Genomic DNA, 20,853 nt, shown 5'->3' with positions numbered 1-20,853 from the left:
TACCGACGAGACTGACTCAGTATAGTTTGCACACACAAGGTGAGGTAGAAATAAGAAAAAGAAGACGTGCATGTTCTTATCTGCGCTTGATTTGTGCTGGCTATAGTCGATCGCCTATATTCATATTGGATTGTACAGTGCACTTTTATATTACGGAAAAGTTCGTTGCCAACTCGTAAACCCCCGAAACGACCCCGTCGGCAGATATCTGCATTTAATGTCCCCTCGTTGCCAAAAAATAAAAGTGACTTATGCAATGCGCTTTTAGAAATGAAATTACTTAAACCCACCCGCGGAATAATTCGCAAAAATCTATTCGCTACCGCGGCTTTCAGAGCGACCCCCATTATTTTTATATCAAGAGACCGCAAAAGCCTCAGTGGTGTAATTTTAGAATAAACAATATTTTTAATGCATATGTTCAAATATTTGTAGACTAATACTGAAATTGAGCCGTATTAAGATTTCGTCTAAAAAGAGAGACGATTAAATTTTGATGGATAAATTCAACTAAAATGAAGGAATTATTGGGGAATGAGGGCATTTAGGCTATACAGGGGTTTCCTAATAACATGTCATTGGCTGGTAACATTTACTCAATGTATCTGATTACCAAAAGTAATAATTTTCGGAAGTTATACTGCATAATTAAATAGTTAAAGTCTGTGTAAACAAACCCCATAACGAATATTGATTTTTGTACCTGAATTTACAAGTAAATAAAACAGTATTTGCTAATGTTAGTCAAATGAGAAAGTTATTGAACGATTATTTTTATTTGTTAACAGACCATCAAAATGAGGCCAAAAAAAAATAATTATGTGTCGTATTATCATCACCATGATTTTTTCGTAATTTTGAAATTACTCCGCCTGTAACGTCACTAGTTGCCTTACAATATTTGAGTTTGTCCAAATGTTCGTAAACAAAAGACTGGATTTCACCCCCTCGGGATTCATTAAGATTAACAAATTACAACAGGGATAGAGAATACCTTAAATAAGGGAATATGGAAGTCTAGGCATTTACAGGGCTTATGACCTGTCATTGGCTGATTTAAGTGGCCACTTTACACACTGGTAACATTCGCCATTTTGCCTATGTTTGAACATGCACTTCTGTTCTCTCCATTGCAATATATAGATGTATAATTATGTATACCCGTATATTTTTTACTTATATGTAATGATGATTATTTTTATATTTTTCTTACTCTTCTTAATTCATTATTGTTTTTTGCTACTTATGTGTAAAATGCATGTCTGTCTTTATAGTTAATAATGCATTTCTGTTCTTTCCACTGCAATATATGTATTTACTTTATGTTTAGTATACCTATATATTTTATATGTAAAGATGATTTTCTTCGTATTTTTATTTATCTTCTAAAAATATTTTTTTTTTGCAACTTCTGTCATAATTTGTATATATGTCTGTCTTAATTTGTATATATGTATGTAAAAGCCTACAAGGCGTTTGAATAAATAAATAATTAAGGCCCTGGGCGCTTTTTTTGAGAAATACACGCCATAGGAAAATATCTATAATAATTTTAAAAAGTAATGCTTTAGTAACGTAATCCAGGGAGAAAATATGGGAATACGTTTGCATGAAGAAAAGTGAGACCTTGTTTACTCTTAAATAAGGACAAAAGTTTTAAATTTAAACGATAAATAACTGAAATGCGCGTGAATTGTGTCATTCCCAGAAATCATTGTTTTTTATATATTTCTTGAAAAATACAAGTACCTACACAGTGCTATTATATATAATTCCCTTCCGATTCGATTAAAGTGTAAGCTATAAAATGTACCCTTCTGGTGCAGTTAGGGTGGAAAGGAACTTAACGAGGACAAACTATCGCCTTAAATAATGGGGTAGGTAGAGAATAGGTGGAAAGGGTAGTAGGGATGTAGTCGCTGGGGGAGGACGTACTTACTATTATCTCAACCCTTGGTACTAAGAGCCGTGTGGGAGGAAGCTAAAAGCTATGAATCTTGAATGAAAATTGTACAAGGTAGGCATATTTAAGTTCAAGATATTACATATTCCACACTAGCCACTTATGTATGTATGTAATTACTATGAGGTGGCGTATGTCAAGTATAATATACGCCGATATTCAGTTTATGGCCACTTACACTACCATCGCGCCATTTCCCGTAGAGGTAGACAGAGAGGATGGACCGCCACAAACGTATTTCCTGACGTATATTCCTAGCTTCTTTCATATTCAGACGTCTTGTCGCACATGCCCCCCGGTTGTGTCTTCTACCTTTGACATGACCAGGGCTGCTATTCTAAACGCTCCCGCGGCCGTAAAGAACGCTTTTATAGCGCGTATTTGGTACGTAAATATAGCCCCCCAGATTTGAGATATTGGTTTAACTGAACATGCTACGTTTTTCTTGGCCGTCATCGTCCTGCTTTACCATTCATTCTCAGCATATGTATCCGTTTTATCATTTTTTCTTCATCCATTCGTTCTATATTGTTGTGTCTATGCGTTATTATATTAGTGTACAGAGACTAGCATAAGATATTTGGTGTTTATTCTTTACAACTTCATATCATAATTTTAATTTTAAAATCAAACACTGATTTGAATCTACTTAAAATCGTTTTTTTTAAACATAAAATTCAGACAATTGTTAATTTAAATATAATAAATTAACAAACGAACCTAATATCTTCACTTGTAATAAACATTAAAAAAAACATTATTTCACTTTATGTACCTACACACTTGCATGATGCGTTTTTGGAAAAGGAAAAATAAATAATTTTAAAATGCATTTGTGTTTACATTAATCCTTATTTAAATCAGAAAACACTCAGAACCTCTCGTAATATTATCAATAGAATTACCACGGTAATTAGCTAAAAGTTTATCGATTCTTTAATTATTTTACAATATATATCAATAAATGTTTACTTTTTAAAAATGATTTTTTTAATAAATTTTTCCAAAACATAAATATAAGTACCTAAATTCCTATAACTAAATCAACCACTGGCCTTACTCGAACCATTGGTTTTTCCCACGTTTTTCCCATAATTATAATCATTGGACATGCTGACCTTAATACGTTTAATTTATGATTACTTAAGTACCTAGAATTGAATGGCTATAAGAGGACCATCAGTCCATTTAATCTTCACATTCGTTCGAAAATGCCCTAATAAGACAAAACAGTAGTTCAATTTTTTTGTTTTCGAGTTTAAACAAAAAGTTTTAAGTAGACTCAAATCAGAGTTTGATTAAAATTACTGACTTATCGACGGGCCCGAATACTATTAAATCTGCATTTTGCGAGGTTAACAGGGGAGCAAAAACAACCCTTGATATATTTTTAAGAAACTATCAGATACTATAGAATTGCCAAACATGTATCTATTGACATACGATACTTAATCTGTGAAAAGAGCTTTTCGAGCGATTTACAATATGAGTCCCCGAGAATCGCTTAGAGATGTGTAAAAAACAATATATTGACAGTCAACATTCACACGTCGATATATCTATGAAAACTTAATGTATGTACATAAAAATATTGTTGATTTTAGAAGAAACAGAGATTTCCATAGGTTCACACAAATTCACAAATTCACTAAAAATTCTTTTGCCTCAAACTGCATACGATTCTTCAGTAAGGTACTTCTTGAAATCTAGACTTTGCCAATATTTTTTTTAAATTTTGCTAAGCACAGCCTGTTTGGAAAGAATTACTATAGAGTCGAAGAATATTTGCAGGACATTAGATTCGTGATTATTGATTTTAGTTTTTTTGTCTAAATTATATTGTTGATTCAAATTTATTCGTTTGATAGGTTTGATTTACTAATAAATGATTTATAGTTTATAATTATAGTTTTATTGAAAATTATAAGAAATTCGATGAATCCTATATAAATAATAATGGCAATCTTCTGTAAACCTTGCAAAATGCGAGCAGAGCATCACGGCGGCCGTGCCCTGCGATCATTTGAACCTTGCCTTCCTAGTTAGTCACACGTACTCAAAATTATATTGAAGCCTGAATAATATATTGTAATAAGAAGAAGAGTTTCGTTATATTTCAAAGTATTCTAATCACCTGCGCCTAGTGTAAAACAACGGACCTAGGTCGCGCATTTCACTTACATAACAAAACCAGCTTAGTGTCCCTTTCTTAATCCTATAAATTATACCCCTTTAATTTGCATTCTTGTCTGATTCCATCATTCGCAACCCTATCATACATCGATTTCCCACACATTGTTAACTAAGACTATCTATTGAGTAGAATACTCTTGTCCCGGGTTCTCTGGTTATACTTTTCAATTCAATTCAATTTCACATGCAGAACTATATTCTTCGTCCACACGGATACGGGGGATAGGCGCCAAATAACACAATTGATAATTGATAGTCTGAAATACTCTTCACCTTCAATTTTTTCAATTCACTAATTGATTGATGATTAAAATTACCCTTACGGGTTTCTTTTTAACGTTGAACTTATTTATTGAAAACAATTATGATCAATTTAATGATTTTTTTTTAAGGTTAAGCTCGCAGGGATTTTTTAGCCAAGTGCAAATACATAAAAGTATTTCTGGGTATAAATAAAATAAAGAATTTCTTCCACTAACTCTAGAAATGTAAAGATTTTTTAAACTTTAAACTACGTTTAATACATTAGGATGTAGGTTAGAAAAAAAAATTCTCGCAGGTTTTGCTATGACTTCCATTCCATGTAATCCAAAGACGTTTGCAATCTCTTTACAAATCTTCCCTTTACTCCTTATAAGGTTGTTTCTAATTTACGATTAGAGAAAGGAAGAGATAGGAAATGGGAAGATCCGATCCGAGAGGAAAGAATTACTGGGAATTTAGGTTGAAAGGTGTGCCTGAAAATGTTTTCCCAAGATCGGACGAAAAACAGGAAATGAAAATTCCATTTTAATAAAGGAATAATTTGGATTTCGTGGGGCTTCCGATAATTCGCAGTCGAACATTCAGACTTGTTTTTAATGAAAAAAAAATTAGATGGCTCTGAGAAAAAAACGGTTTGGAAAATCTCACCACTCTGTTAAATTGTCAATAAAGGGGTGTAAAATAAAAGAGCAAACGATTTGTTTTAGGTACGTGTAGGCCATTATAATGTCATCAAATAAATTGAATACCCGGTTGAGATTTGAAGTGAGATATAAAAATACGAACCGGGGAATTGAATTTTCATAAGTATTACTATTTATCACAGGAAACTAGACACGTAACAAACAGAATGAAGGTAAATTGTAAACAAATATCACCTAAAGCTAAAATAGCAGGGTCTGAGAAATCAAAATTATTACAAATCATTTGGACACAGTTAGAACATTTAAGTAAATTAGATATTACTTTAATTAAAGGTTACGTATAATAATAGAAACATTATTTAGCATCATTCCAATAGAAGCAATGTTACTGATGATTGAACTGTTAATCTTACACAGATAGTTAGTTAAAAATCGGTGATTGAAATTTCAAACTAAAGCTTTAAAAATCCCACTAGAAATAAATGCAGGAACTTACGTGAAAACTCGTGAAAATGCCTTTTTTGTCATGCTTCGTGCGCCTGTTACAGGCATTTTATTTTGAAAAAATCATAATCCCAGATTGAATAAGTTAAAAAATATTTGAAATGTATTAAAACCACTTCAAATTAATTAAATTTTCACTGTAATTCGATCAACCTTTGGGAATATTTCTAAAAGCTTGAGCCACCTGCCTCCATGTAAATATACATGGCAAAATTTGACTCACGGTGCGCAGTGGCGCTTTAAAATATTTTTAAAAATACATAAATTTATTTGCAAGTTTAGAGACAAACTTTGAGCTAGACGCACGTCGGTTTGAATTGTGAAATGTTTGAAAAATATAAGGTCTAAAATATCTAGCGTCTGCGCCCGACTAGTCCGTGTCTTGGGCATTAAGTTCGATCGTTTTAAATGGAAAATCAATAACAGAATGAACTATTTCTGACGGTTTTTTAAGAAGTTAATAATCAATTTCATTTAAAAAATGGAGTCACTTTAGGTGACTCGTATACATAGACGATTTCTAATAAACTTAATGGAAAAAATAGCAATAATAAGTAAAACAAAATATATAAATTAGTTAATGTAAGTCAGGAAACGAGAAGAGATTAAGAGTTAATATAAGTGGTAGAACGAATAACCGTCATAAAGAAGGTTTACCAGTGAAAGCCACAAAGGGAGTAAAAGTTGTGTTTACGGAAGAAAATGAATTGATTCTGGAATAACTTTATGGCCCAGAGGAAGAAAACAGAGATGTATTTTAATGGGGATGACTGGCTCTTCCTGGAATGGGGTTTCTGCAAACTGAGAGGGATTCATTTATACAATTTACTAACAAACAGAGAGAGCACGATCTGGTGGCTACTAGAGATTTGATTGGCTAACAGATTTTCAATTGCCAAAATCAATTATTCAGTTTAATTTAATGAAACAAACAATCGTCATTACGACTTATCAGTAATAGATACAAATAATATCTAATAAATATAATAATATCAATATTGGAAACGCTAACTCTGTGATTATTTATTACAATAAAATATATATAAAACAACTGTGTTTTTAACCGCATAATTTTTTTTTCTATCGACCGGTTTCAAAACTAGACAAGCTTCTTTATCAAGGATCAACTAATTAACTTAAATAATTAAGTATACCTTGATAAAAAAGCTTGTGTAACTTTTAAGCCGGTTGGTAGAAAACATAAAAATAAGTATATGTTTATATTTGTAAAAATAAAATAAAGTGTTCAGTAGACTCAAATCAGTGTTTGATTTCTAATATTATAAGTTTAAATATGGAGTTCTACAAGATGAACACCAAATCAATCAATAAAAATAAGTGGTTAAGCGCAAAGATATTTATTTTATTACAAATAATATCAATTATTTTATGGTTGAATTGAAATATTTTAATGCTTCACTTGGTAAAATGGTCTTATGTATATTTCGAGTTTTTTTCAAATTGCAGATGGTATACAGATATATTCGTAATAGTTAAGGGCTATTGGAAAAAGGTGTGACCAGGCCCCGACGACTACCATGGAAAGTAAACAGTTATCTTCAAATAAAATCTGATTTATCTGAATAAAAAATCAATGTTAATCCATATTTTTATCTCAGACATGTTGAAGTAAACATGTAACGATGGAAGAAACTTAAATTTTTCAAATAAATATACACATTTTCAGTACGAAACATTGAAAATTTATATTTTAAAATACGCAAACATGTTAAATCCACAAATAACCGACGAAACTATTTCAATTTTTTGTACAAATAAACACATTTTAGAACAAAAATATTGATTTTACTTTATAGAAAATTTAATATTAAAGGAGCAGATAGACACATTCTTTAAAAAAATAAAATTAAAAATAAATGCACACTGCAAATAAATAATATTTTCGTAATTTCAGCATATGTTAATTTGGTTTTTCTTTTATTTTTCTTTTCTTTTAATTTATTTTCTTTTCTTTTCATGGTCATGTCATACCATATATATGTGCTATAAACTTTTTAATAATTAAAAAGGGAATGGCCCACGCTCAGACGCTGTAGTCTTTGTGGGAATTTTTTCCAATTCAAGTTATAGCTTAATTTTAAGATGTATTTTTCTAAAGTGTATTTTTGTAATTATATTTCTATGTAAATAATATGTGTATGGAAAAATAAAAAATAATAAAAAAGGTAACTCTGTTAACTTCACACTGTAATCGGGGCCCAGAGCTGGTATTCCGAACGCAATTATAGCGCGTTTTTACGTACTAAATACGCGTTATAGCGCGCTGTAAATGCGTTCGGAATACCAGCCCAGAGCTCTATTATAAAGTGTGTCATATGAGAAAGATGTATCAATACTAGTAAATATAATCAAATTTTGTAGGGACTTTTTTTAGTACCTAATTAGAAACTAAGGAAAAATTATCTGAAAATTTATTTAAAAACCTACACCTTAGATACTATAAAAATCCCCTTTTTTGTTAAATAGGCACTATGTTTTGCTTGTTTCAATTCAAGAGTTTATAATTACAACTATCATTTTATGTTATTTTCATATATTTGCATTATTTTTATGTTAGTGTACATATATTTTCATTGTTTTAGTTGTTTGTGATATTTCCATGCTCATTGTAATTTGTAAACATGTAACTAGTTATAGGTCGACATTATCAAGTCTTGATAGAAGGTTAAAATGAAGGTTTTAAAAAATACTTACTCCGATCTCCGTATTTAAAAAAAGACAAATGATTAAAATACGAGTAATTCGAATTTTAATGAGTTTCCGTACGAAATTTTGAGATACCTAAGTGACATCGATAAATATGTAATACCATTTGTTATTTTATTCACGAGTCCTTTTATGATCCAAAACTATTTTTAATCCTTTTAAACGCTGTCTTCAACTTTCTAGATCAAGAAGCTCTAGTTTAAATATTAAAATTATCTGAGTTGAAAGATTAAACCGCAACTCAAACATGGATTTGATTGTTTCGCTGATCTCAGGTGGATACTAAATGCCCAACAGATTTACAAGCAAGTTATTGTATTGCCAAGGTAGATAATATTTAGAATATTCCACTGATCTAAGATGAAACATGGGGCAGATATTGAATTTTTCACTGACCTTAGTTGAAACACGGTTAGATATTGGATGTTTCACTGACCTTAGTTGAAACACAGGTTGAACGTTTCACTGACCTAAGTTGAAACACGGTTAGATATTGGATGTTTCACTGACCTTAGTTGAAACACAGGTAGATATTGAACGTTTCACTGACCTAAGTTGAAACACGGTTAGATATTGGATGTTTCACTGACCTTAGTTGAAACATGGATAGATATTGAATGTTTCACTGACCTAAGTTAAAACATGGGTAATAATTGAATGGTTCACTCACCTAAGTTGACGTAGATGATGTCCTCCGGCGTGACCGAGAACCTGGGCGGCGCGTGCACGTCCAGGTGGAACCAGGTCCCGTTCTTGTGCGAGTTGGGAGAGCGGTTGAGGAACACCACCTTGCACTCGTACCAGCCTTGGTCCGACTCGCGGATGCCCGTGAGGTTGAGCGACGCGGCTCCGTAGGGCGAGTCGTGCTCGACCCGCGACACGCGGCCGACGTAGCCCTCGCCGCTGTGCGTCGGGTACGACTCGTACCAGATGTATATCGGGATCTCTTGACCCTACACAGACACGGACGATTAGCCCCAACTCGTCACAGGAAGAGCATTTTATCCTCATTTCTGGTAGAGAATAACCCAAGCGCAAAAGAGACTCCGTTTTACTCCCAGCATAGGTTCTTTGAGCCATTTTTTTTACGCTTTCAAGATATGCGTAACTTAGTGAGATTTATTTTATCACACAGGCTCGTACAAGGCCTTGGTTTTTATACCCTTAGCTAGCACAACAAATAAAATTAATTGAAAATACATTAACTGGAATCTTTTGAAAGCCAAAGGCATAAAATCACTACAGCACCAATATGTGATTTTTGGACATGGAACTGACAGAAAAAGGATGAAAGCCGAGTGAGCGTGATCGAAATGCGATCTCTTAGACAAATGTGTGGTAAATCAATGTATGACAGGTTTACGAATGATAAAATCAGGCGAGAGTGTAAATCTGAGGCAGATGTAATTGATAAGATTAAGAAAGGGTATCTGAGATAGTTTGGTCATGTAGATCGAATGGATGACGAATTAATGGTAAAACAAGCATATATGGCCAGAATGAGTCGTAACGAGGACCACCAAGGAAGACGCGGCATGATCAGACAAACCAAAACCTTTGGTCTGGTCATGTCAAAAGCGGGCAGAACCGAAGGGCATGATTGACAAGATGTATGAATGTGGAAGAAGCTAGAAATGTATGCCAGGATAGACGTGTGTAGTGGTGTGGTGGTGCCTACGGGGAAATGGCGTGATGGTAGTAGTAGTAATTTTCTCCATTTATTTATAAAAACTCTGCTGTAGTTTTTCAACCCACATTTACGTGTACAATCCGTTAATTGAGAAACCAGATAAATGTATTGTTGTCATTATTTTAGATTAAAGCTTTTCAAAATGCAGTACAGTATTACAGGCCATGATTAATCTTGTTTAACCGGGTGATAAAAGCTTAGTCTCTTTTGAGCTTCACGTTAAAAATGGACTAGCTTGGTTTACGGTGGTTTATGATGCACATTAAATAATTTTATAGTACATTATATTTGATGTCCTAAAACGAATAGTTAATAAGCGTTTCATAATAATACAGCCAACACAAAGTAACACTGAATGTACGATTTTGTTCGTGAAATGCAATATGTTAGTTTCGTATTCTAAGAACATCGGTTTGTATGAAGTTGTCACGATCATGCCATGTGTAGATATAATATATTTATGTAATTAAAGTTAAAAAATAAAACACGTTTTTTCACCACTTTATTGCTCCACTGGTTTTAATTCAACATTTTAAAGTAAAATTTAAGCAGACTTTATTTTTTATTTCATGTAATTACAATAAAGTGATTCATAAATGACGATTATCTATTTTATTTTACTAATAGTACATTATACTATCAGAGAGAGTAATATTTTTTGTACCAACGTCATTTGAGATTACAGAGCTACTTTTACAATAGCACCTAAGTTTTTTTTAAATAATTAAATGGAAATGCGGTCTTACTTTTCTTCATACAAACGTATTCCCTTTTTTTCTCCATGGATTATCACACTAGAGAACTGATTATTGTACACACTTGATATTTACCATTGGCGTGTCTCTGTGGATTTGTTTTTTTGATAAATTGTTTACTATGGGTACTAGGACCATCTAATAACCCTTAAGAGCGTCCAGTTTTGTATCGTTTTTAGACGTGCAGTATGCAAATATCATAACTACTTTTGAAAAACGCAAAAGGTATAGGTATACTGATACTTTTTCTTGAAGAAAACAAACCAAATCGGTTTAGTTTTGGGGTGCGGTAAACGGGACAAAAAACGTCAATTTTTTAAGATTTTTACTAGGCACAATTAGTCCGACGTGCAATTGTTTTTTTCGCGCAGTATTCAGTATCGGGGAGGCATTTGCGAGAGAGCGACAGAAAAACAATGTTTAAATACTTATTTATACAAATTCTCAGCCACGCGTGTCCTCTTAAGCTGCCAAATGAAACAGTACGCAAGAAAATAATGAACCGGGCTGAAAATGTAAATACCGCAATCGCGCACATAATAATGGATTTTTCCACAAAGAAATAATGACGGCAATAGGCGGCATTAGCTCGGCGTGTTTACGCGGGAGATTTCAGGCCGATTCTACAATAATGGCCGCTTTTCAAACGCAAATATAGTTTGTTTGATATGACGTTCGCTCGACGAGCCCCACAAAGCTACAATTGGGTTCACGTGCTCGATCGGAACGATCCGTACCTATATAATGCATGACATGGCTTCAGTAATCTCAAAGGACGTTGACTTTTCTGTAGACACGCTTCCGAATCCATCGCATATGGCGCGTACCGCGAGCATATTGCATACTTATGCCCCCATTTCACAACACCGACTTGAACACAGAACACACATTGTGGAACTGTTCTGACAGTTGTGCAGACAGTTTGTGTTCCTTGAAGAGCGATGTAGGTGGAACAAATGCTAAATCGTACAAAGGTATTCACGTAGTCAAAATATCGACGGTCGAATCGAATACATTAGTAGACCTCGTGTATTAGTTACGTTAGCTTACCGAGCATCTTTATTTCGTTTAAAATAATATAATATTGTTTTTTTTTTATTTAATGCTATTTTGAAATTATTTATTTACATTACCAACGCTGTACAATAGAGTGCGTCGATTATGTGTGAAGATTTAAAATTTTTTAGACATCATAAGGGAAAGGGGTCGAAAAAGTTGCATTTTGGATCACATTGAACGTAAAAATTATTTAAAAAAATATTCCACACTACTTTTGTTAATTATTTATATTGATAAAATATTTTTTTTGTTAGTAAAGATATAACTTAATCACATAGCAATTTTTTTTAAACTACCGAAATGCAAAAAGTTTACACTCCGCGGAACTGATTCCGTTGAGCGCCTGGCTAATATTGGCGAAAACAATGGTTCATTAAAACAATGCTACCCATTTATTACGAAACAAAGTGCAACTCAAGTCCTGAGATGCTTATTTAATAAGGTTTAATGCACATTATAAAATTTAATTGGACTGATTTTCTTACTTAAATACGAAACGACAGGCCGGCTTAGCGCAAAAAATTGACTTTTCTCGGAAACTTAAAGCTCTGGTTGAGGGCCAAAAGTCGTATCGAATATTTTTTTAAATATGTTTTCCATTCCGAGTAATCTAAAAGGCAACTTTTTAGACCTTTTTCATTTAAAAATTCGGAAAAAAATATCGGCCTACCCTACGTGTACAATATTAACCTTTCCGGGCATATAAGGGGGGGGGGGTACCTAGGGTCTCCCTGGTTGCATGTTTTTTCAATACTTTTTTGTTAATCATCAAATTGATTTAGTTTTTTGCATAACCCTAACGCATAACGCTTAAACTTTATCAAAATTATTTAAATATTTTTTTGCCAAATTCTTTTAAAAATAATTCACATTTGTCTTTGCTTTCTCCCGTGGAAACAGAAAATATTACAATTCATCGCTCTACAGATTGATATTTTTTAATGTGTTGGTCAGTTTGCACGTGTGCTTTTTGCTATTTGGTGTATTTTTCCATTCATAAGCACAATAATCCGGATTTCGTGCTCTCCCTTCCCAACTCCCCGCTGTATATCCACGCTAAGGGGCATAGGCGCGGTGTTAGATCAGTTCTGTTCAACGTTTCACACCAAAAGCAGCGCGATGTCACACAGCATCCTCTCGCAAGAGTATTTTATGAAAATATGTATGGGTTTCGAAGAAAACTAGAAAAAATTGTATGAAAAAGTTTTATAAACGCCACCATGACAATCATAATGATATTTTTTTTAGTTTTAAAACTGAGGTATTCCTGGTACACCTCGCGGATTTTTTTCACTTTCAGGCTAGGAAAGGATAATATACAAATCAGTACGGTTCAAACCTTTTAGGTATGATTTAAAATCATTAAAACATGACAGATTTAACAACAAATAAACAAACGTTTTTCTTAGAAGGGCCGACGATTTGTTCCTATCAAAGGACAAACTTTTAAATTTATTATTTTTTTAAAAAACGTGTCCTATTATTGAATTTTATTGCTTGTAAATTTTGACAAATCACTACGATTTATTTCAATAAAATGTGTTTGATGTTCGAATTCTACTACTTGCCGCCTTTTTCCAAAATATAATGCATTTTTATTAATAACCGATGACAAAAACACAATGAAATCGGTGAACGAAAAGCGTGGGAGTCTTAATTCAATGGGTACGGTTTGTTATTGTAGTTTTGAATATATGTTTTTGATACAGTTTATTATGTAGTGAAATACGTAAAACATGCACAATACATACATTACATATTAAAGTAGGAAAAAAGCTAAATAGATACATGCAAATTGTTTCTAAACTAAGGTCATTAAAATTAAGCATAATACATATTCTTAAAAGTAATTAAGTAGAAATACGCATGGGAATGTATTTTTCTAGGGTGATGAGAAATGTAGGTGCTGCGGGATATTGCATATTAAAAAGTTTTCTTACGAGCGTTAAAAATTAGAGCGTTCAATTGTAAAGCGAAGTTTCTCGAAAATGTATGTAAAAATTAATAAAAATGATTTTAATGAAAACGAACAACTTTGAACGTCACTAGTTCTTCGAAATCAACCAATGGTAAAGTGTTGTGGTAGATTTCCGGTTTCTGGGAAGCCAACCCGCCATTCGGGACATGTCACCGAAGAGAACTGGTGACTTCACGCGCGGAGTAATTAAAAAATTGAAAATCGTAGCTTTGATAATACGATACAAAAAATTGTTTTTTTTTGGCTTGAATTGATAGTCTTATTTTTTTTTTAAAAACACATTTATTTTTAAACCACTGAACTTCCTCACCGGTGCTACCAGCGAAACATTTAATGGATTAATAGAAAGGTTATTTCATTGTAATACTATTGAGATTTGCCGCGAATAAATATCACCATTGCTAATAAAACTGCGATACATTTGTTATCAAGACATTGAAATGAAAAGATGTAATTTATTGAAAGATTTTACTATTGTGTATGACTATAAGGTTTCTTATGTGTATATTTGCACTAGAAGGACATTTTTTAATGAACAAATTATTTCCTATAAATATAATACATTTTGCGTTTTGTGGGGCAATAAAATGGGCGGTACGATGTATTTTACGAATACGGTGATGAATACAATTTAATAAAAATACATTAAATAACGAATTACGAATAATAACATGCAACTAGTAAATAATTTAAAAGTCGATTTGATCTTGGGTTTGGAACAGAGGCTTCTGATGAATATTTTGTTTAGTCCGAATCTGTCGGTCAGTTCTCAGCGAAAGAAACCCGGAAGGAACCGAACCCAGGAACAAGAACGCCACAGGAAGAGAGTAACAGACAGATCACCGTTCAGACCAGGCGGACTGGACCTGCGGGGGACATTCATCCAACAAACTCGTGATCGAAGCTTTGGTGCTCGACATTACAAAGGAAAACTTTATATTTACAAAACAAAAGGTGCAATTTGTTTATTCTGTATGTAATGGATTCATGATATTCAAGTGCTGTAACTGTCACTGAGTGTTATTCTGACGCTGGTAATTGTTAATCGGGAATAGGAGGACGAATAGTTCCATGATGAAGTCTGCTGCTCTCTTTAGGACACGTTTTGTTTGGCCGTTTCTCTGTGGTTTGCTGCCTAAGCATTCAACAATGGTCTTACACTAACAACATTATTAACCTTCGATCTATGGCGAATTCCCGCGAGGAGATGCACGGAGCTTGAGGAATACAGTGAATCAATTTGAACAAACGGATTCCCATAAAACTAAGAATTTTCGCCATGAATGCCACAATTTACAAAACTGCGCATTTGAAAAACCCTAAGGCTGAACTTCATTTGACTTTTCTCCCTCAACCCTTTATAGGACACTTAGAACAAAGTTGTACACAAATAAACCAGATTGTTTCCTTTCTATAGATCTTATGGATATGTCTATGCCGCTGTTTCCAATTGGGACACCAACGGCGCCACCTCTTCGGGGGTCTGTTTGGGAGTCTTCTTAATTCGGGGTTCCCTCGAAGTGCGGTACGTGGAAGTCTGTCTTTCGCCATTCTGTTGACACGATCATTACAGTGCCGCCATTGTTATCTTCCCCATCTAACAATATCTTCCGTGCCGCACGTGCTCCGAATACCAAGTTTTCTCGTGCGGTCTCGCAGCGCGTTTCCGGCTATGGATCAGCCGAGATTTCGCCTTCGAAGTGTCTGCCCTTGCGCCTTTCCGTAGGTGGCTATCAGCCTAACACATGTTTTGCATATTCACATGTTACTGTCTAGTCTCATGTGCTTATTCTTCCGCACGGTATTTCTGAGACACCTAGATATTGATGCAACTTTGTTAATTTGCTTTATAATTTCATTGCACAAATCACTTTCTACTTTACTACAGATGTTGACTCCGGAATACTTGAATTCCTTCACTTGCAATTTGGTCTTATTATCCAACAATGGTTTACATTTAACCGGGTTTTTTGACATTGTAAGTACTGTAATAACGTACACCGGAAGATAAGTCTTCCACTCAGTTTACTGTCTTAAAAGAGGTATTTTAAAATTTGATTTACAAGACGTGAATATGGGTCCTATAAAGAGTTAATGGTATCTAGAGTAAGCCTTGAAGTTTGGAAAATTCACCCAATTAAATTATCATACAGGATCAAATCCTTAATTTGCCAGAGTGAATATTGTGAGTGGAGAAAACCATAATTTTATAAGTAAAACTTTCTTTAGTCAATTGATTCGCGGAAACCTACAAGATTCCTCAACAATATTACACATTTTCAACGAAAGAGGCACTATCCAAAATGCTGAATTTGTCGAAAGAATGACGTCTTGAGATTCATTCGTGTGATCCAGAAACTCTGTTTCTAGTAGGTTCTGGTTTACCCTTTTTTTTTTTTTTTAAAGCGACAACCTCATCCGTTCCTGGACCCCGATTACAATGGGAAGTTAACAGAGTTATCTTCGAATGTTTTAAAAGTAAAATCGAATTTTTTGTACGAAAATGTGTATATTTGCATGAAAATTTTAAGCATCTACGTCGGAAACTGTAATTGAACATGTTTAAAAATATATTTTATAAAGAAATATTTGCGTTCTTTTGATTTACCCAAATATTTCTATTTCATGGCCATTTTCATTCATTCATACAACTAATTAATTCGCACTAAGAAAATGGGATTTGAATTGGGTTAGAGTGGGGTTCGAACCTCGAACCTTGTACCTCTGACCCGTGAGTCTGCAATTCCAGTCACGGGACCGCAACCCATTTCGATTTTTAAAAAATAAAATTGTAAAGGTTATTTAAACTGCAATATTTCATTGTTTCTGGACTGGCACCTGAAGCGTAAGACTGATCACCTTACCTCCATCTAACGGATGGTCAAAATATGCTGCTTTTGTGATAACAACACAGTGCCCTATGCAGCACTGAAAGGGTTATGATGAAAATAGGATTTTCAACTTTTTATACAAAAAATTCAATTTGACTTTTTATAATTAAAGATAACTCTGTTAACTTCTTATAGTAATGCGGATCTTCCAGCTCAATCACAATGGCCGCACTTGTCGGTAATTACCGACGCGATAAAACATTCTTATGGAGAAGAAAGAAATTTGGGGATTTTAAGTTTTTGCATTCAAATACACTTTTCTTTATATTTAGCCACGCCGATGATTAAACGTCAAATGACAAATAAAACTGTTTGAAAAACGGTAAAAATTAATACGGTTTGGTCAATTCAATCTGATGAAGTAAGTGGTGTAATGCTGGCCGCAATAATGTTCTAAATGAAATTCACCATGTTTGATTTTACGTGTTCATATTTATTTGACGTTTAATCATCAGTGTGGCCATATGTAAAGCAAAGTGTAAACGCATGAAAAAAATAAAGATCCCCAAATGAATGCCTCCACGGGGTAGAGATGATTCAGAATTGCATCCCAGGGCTGTTATTCTGAACGGTTTTATAGCGCGTATTTAGTACGTAAATACGCGCTACAAAAGCGTATAGAATACCGCTCTGGACATCAGTATTTCACGGTAAGTTACTGAAATAAGCTTTTTCACATTGGATAGTGTCTCTTCATCGATCGATGTGATATCGTCTGTGCATGTCTCTCAATACAATAGAAATCAGTCCTCCTTCGGCGGCCAATACGTTACTGTAGCGGGCGCGGACTCCTCCGGGAGTAAGAGACTAGTGGGCGCTAAACAGAAACAGGGCAGGTTAGGCGAGGTGACACAGACAGGTGTAACAAGTGACGTCATGGCGTGTTTGCGTACCGTTTCGCCTACCTTCTTCTCCCACTGCAGCACGTAGGGCACTGGGTGGTCGCCGGGGAACTCCACGTGGCAGTTGAACACGACGCTCTCACCCAAAATGGCGGTGATGTGCACCGCATCTTGGAAGCAACACACTGTGGACAAAGAAATACATTTATTCAATACGATTTATCAAAAACAAATGAAGGCTTAGCAGCGAAAACGGGCTCATTGCATTTTTTCGATATTTGATTGCCAATTTTTTCTCCTGAATGGGTTTATAGTAGAATTGAACATCGTATTGAATATTTTTTTTAGGGGAGAGATAAAACTGTGTTTACCTCAGTAGAACTGTAGCAAAGTTTTTTTTTAATTAGTATTTTTCAAATAATAATTTTATCTACATAATAAACAACTAGTAACCAGAAAAGGTTAAAAAAGGCTATAAAAAAATTGATAGTAGAGCTAGGTAGAAGTACCATGGATTGTCTCATTTGCCTAAACCAATTTAATCAACTGATCCACAAGTGTACAGCTAATGTTAGGTTTTTGTTCTTTCATTGTGCGTTTTGTAATATAAATAATAAAGATGTACATAAATGAATTATAAACATAAATACTTGGTGGTTAAAACTGTCTGAACATTTTATTAATTATCTCTGTTTATTATGTTAGTCTTCTTTGTTTATTCTCCAATGTAAAAATATTTTTTAAAAAAAGTATATTGTTAAGTGTCCTCGGCACAGGTAACCGGGGTGGGTAACTGTGGTCACATTATTCTTATTATTAATTATAGTCTAAAGATAAAAAATATGAATAAAAAAATAAAATAAAATATACTCGTAGATTATTTTCGAACAAAACATGCCAAAATATAATTTTTGACTTTTTGTGGATTTACGAGTCGTACATGTAAGGTTGAAGATGTATAAAACTAACAAAATGTGATTCTTTGTCTTATAAATAATAAGAAAAAAATATGTGATCACGACTGGCAAAAAACAGTAAAAAATGCAACAGATGCTGCAATTAGCTCGTTTTCGTCGATTCAAAGAAGTTATTTTTAAATTTAAAGAAAAAAATGTTTTTTTTTTTTTCAGTGTATGCATGTAAAGATATATTGTAGATCAATTGAAAACCAATTTTATTAAATATGAATGCAGTAATCTACGAACAAAAATTTTCTTTTTCTTTTTGCTCTCCTCTGTAAAATGTATTATTTTTTCATGAGTTCGTTTTTGCCGTGCATCCTTCAAATACAAGGACCATTTTCAGAAGAATTGCACAAGTTTGAATTTTGTCAAAGGGAAGAGACCATTGCAGGGAACTGCTGCAAGATATTACATAGATTTATATAAAGTATTAAGCATTTGGTCCAGATGTTTATTACAATTTATATTTATGTAATAATTTTTCTTTGTAGTATTCATTAATAATATGTATGCTTCCTTTTCCATTATGTTGTATCCCAACTCGACACAGGGCTCTTGGCCTCATAGAGTCTGGGATACGTATTTTTTTTTGTAATATGTATCTTTATATAATTAATTCAAAAAAATGATATTATGGTAATGTAACGATTTGTTATCCAAATAAAACCGAAATAAATTTTAATTTATTACAGGATACCCTTCGGAAACAACAAATTGAAGATGTTATTCGATACAATTATACGGTAACGAAACGGAAATGCCAAGTCGTTGGAACAATAGGCATCATCCCTCTGTAACTACACATCAGCATCATTTAGGCCACATGGCGGCGGTATCTACCTGCTTTCCACAAAAGCTACTCGGAAATCAATGTTTATTTCGCTAACCATAATGTTGGAACAGTGCTTTATTTATTTAGTTTTTTATTGCTTACTTCTTGGCATGAACACTTAACAAATTTATTATGCTCTGTGTTTACTTTTATTTTTTGTAAATATATTGATATCCACTCGTCCATGCGCTTTGTAGCTGCACGACGATTCGTAATCTAGCTTCCATACGTAAATATTATCAACTATAAAATACCTTAATTTTGTAAATAGGGTCGAGAATTCCAACAGCCCATGCGCTCAGTAGCTGCAAGACGTGTTGTCGTCTTACTCGTTTTTGTTATTATTATTTTGTTTTTTCAAATTTCATGAATACACGAAATTTCTTTGTCAATTTTTAAAATGTGTAAATGGGGGCTAGATTTCTTACAGTCCATGCGCTCTGTAGCTGCACGGCGTGCTGTAATCAAGATCTTATCTGTTATAATTTAAATCGACCTTAATTGGAAACGAGCAACTAGAATCCCAACCGTCCATATGCTCTGTAGCTACAAGACGGACTGGGATTTATTTATTGTACAGCGCCCTTGAGGCGATTTTCACAAAAATGACGTTATATAAATTATCCTACTATATTTATTCAATCTAAACTAGTGCACGAAATAACGTAATAACTATTTATTCGCTTATGTTGGAGAGAGTTCAGAAAAAAATCTGAGGTATCTCTGCATGAGGTAGTATGGTAGTTATTCGTGGCTCTATTTAACTGCATTCCTCTTGGGGATGCTCGGGACCAACAGTTTGCCACATAGAAGGGATGGGTTTACACTGACCCATTTTTTCAGACTGATAAGAGCTTTAACCGAGAACTCAGCCATTTTAGCGAGTATCAATTTTCATGTTCCCGATGGTCATCTCCGACAGCGTCAGCATAGACTATTTTACCTTCCGGCTTCCAGAACCAACCTGCTTCTGCTTAGGCCGATTGAAAGAGAAGTCAGGCAGTTGAACATTATAACTTTGGAGATCGACATATTTCACATCAGTAAAACTATGTTTAAGACGGAAATACTCTAATTTATGTTTAAAGCATAAACTGTGTTGTCAAACATTTAAAAATAATGTTTTATATAATACACATTAAAAAGCATTGAAAAATTATATTCCCTTAATAAATTAATTTTCAGTACAGCCCTCCTTTTTAATTTAAAATTAATTGTTGGGGTAACCCCACCTCTACCCCTCTCAACTCCCTACCAATTCTTTAATATAAGATTAAATATATTTTTTATTAATCTTAGTGCATGTTTAGACATGGTGGTGTTCGCATCTCGACAAATCTGCATGTCATTTATGTATTTTTGGAAATACTATATATATACTACAGTGATGGTGAAGGTGGAGGTGTATTTAGTATTTGCATGTTGTAAGTGACTTGACAAAGAGACGGGTACGTCTTAAAATCGGTAGACTAAAAAAGTCGGCAAATGGTTATACACTAATATTTACTTACATTAGGCAAATACTCTTGCTGTTGGAGAGTATTACACC

At 33.7% G+C, this 20,853-nt stretch overlaps 1 protein-coding gene across 11 annotated transcripts in view; it reads right to left on the bottom strand.

Moving 5' to 3' along the window:
• tutl (immunoglobulin superfamily member turtle) overlaps nt 1-20,853 on the bottom strand; it is a 67,623-nt gene that overhangs the window by 25,213 nt on the left and 21,557 nt on the right. For 7 of the 11 annotated variants that reach the window (XM_088233036.1, XM_088233034.1, XM_088233026.1 and 4 more), the window contains 2 exons: nt 17,562-17,695; nt 8,966-9,248 (listed from right to left, as the gene is read on the bottom strand). In XM_088233036.1, the coding sequence (XP_088089162.1) occupies nt 8,966-9,248; nt 17,562-17,695 (417 nt within the window). The remainder of the gene's footprint in view (nt 1-8,965; nt 9,249-17,561; nt 17,696-20,853) is intronic. The other 4 variants (XM_088233028.1, XM_088233029.1, XM_088233031.1 and 1 more) reach the window with 1 other exon arrangement.

This window comes from Micrasema longulum, unplaced genomic scaffold (assembly GCF_059751315.1).
Source record: "Micrasema longulum isolate JH-2025_06_02 unplaced genomic scaffold, ASM5975131v1 h1tg001050l, whole genome shotgun sequence".
Lineage (NCBI taxonomy): Eukaryota > Metazoa > Arthropoda > Insecta > Trichoptera > Brachycentridae > Micrasema > Micrasema longulum.
The sequence above is the reverse complement of the archived record's forward strand: the minus strand, read 5'-3'. Positions and strand labels throughout refer to the sequence as shown.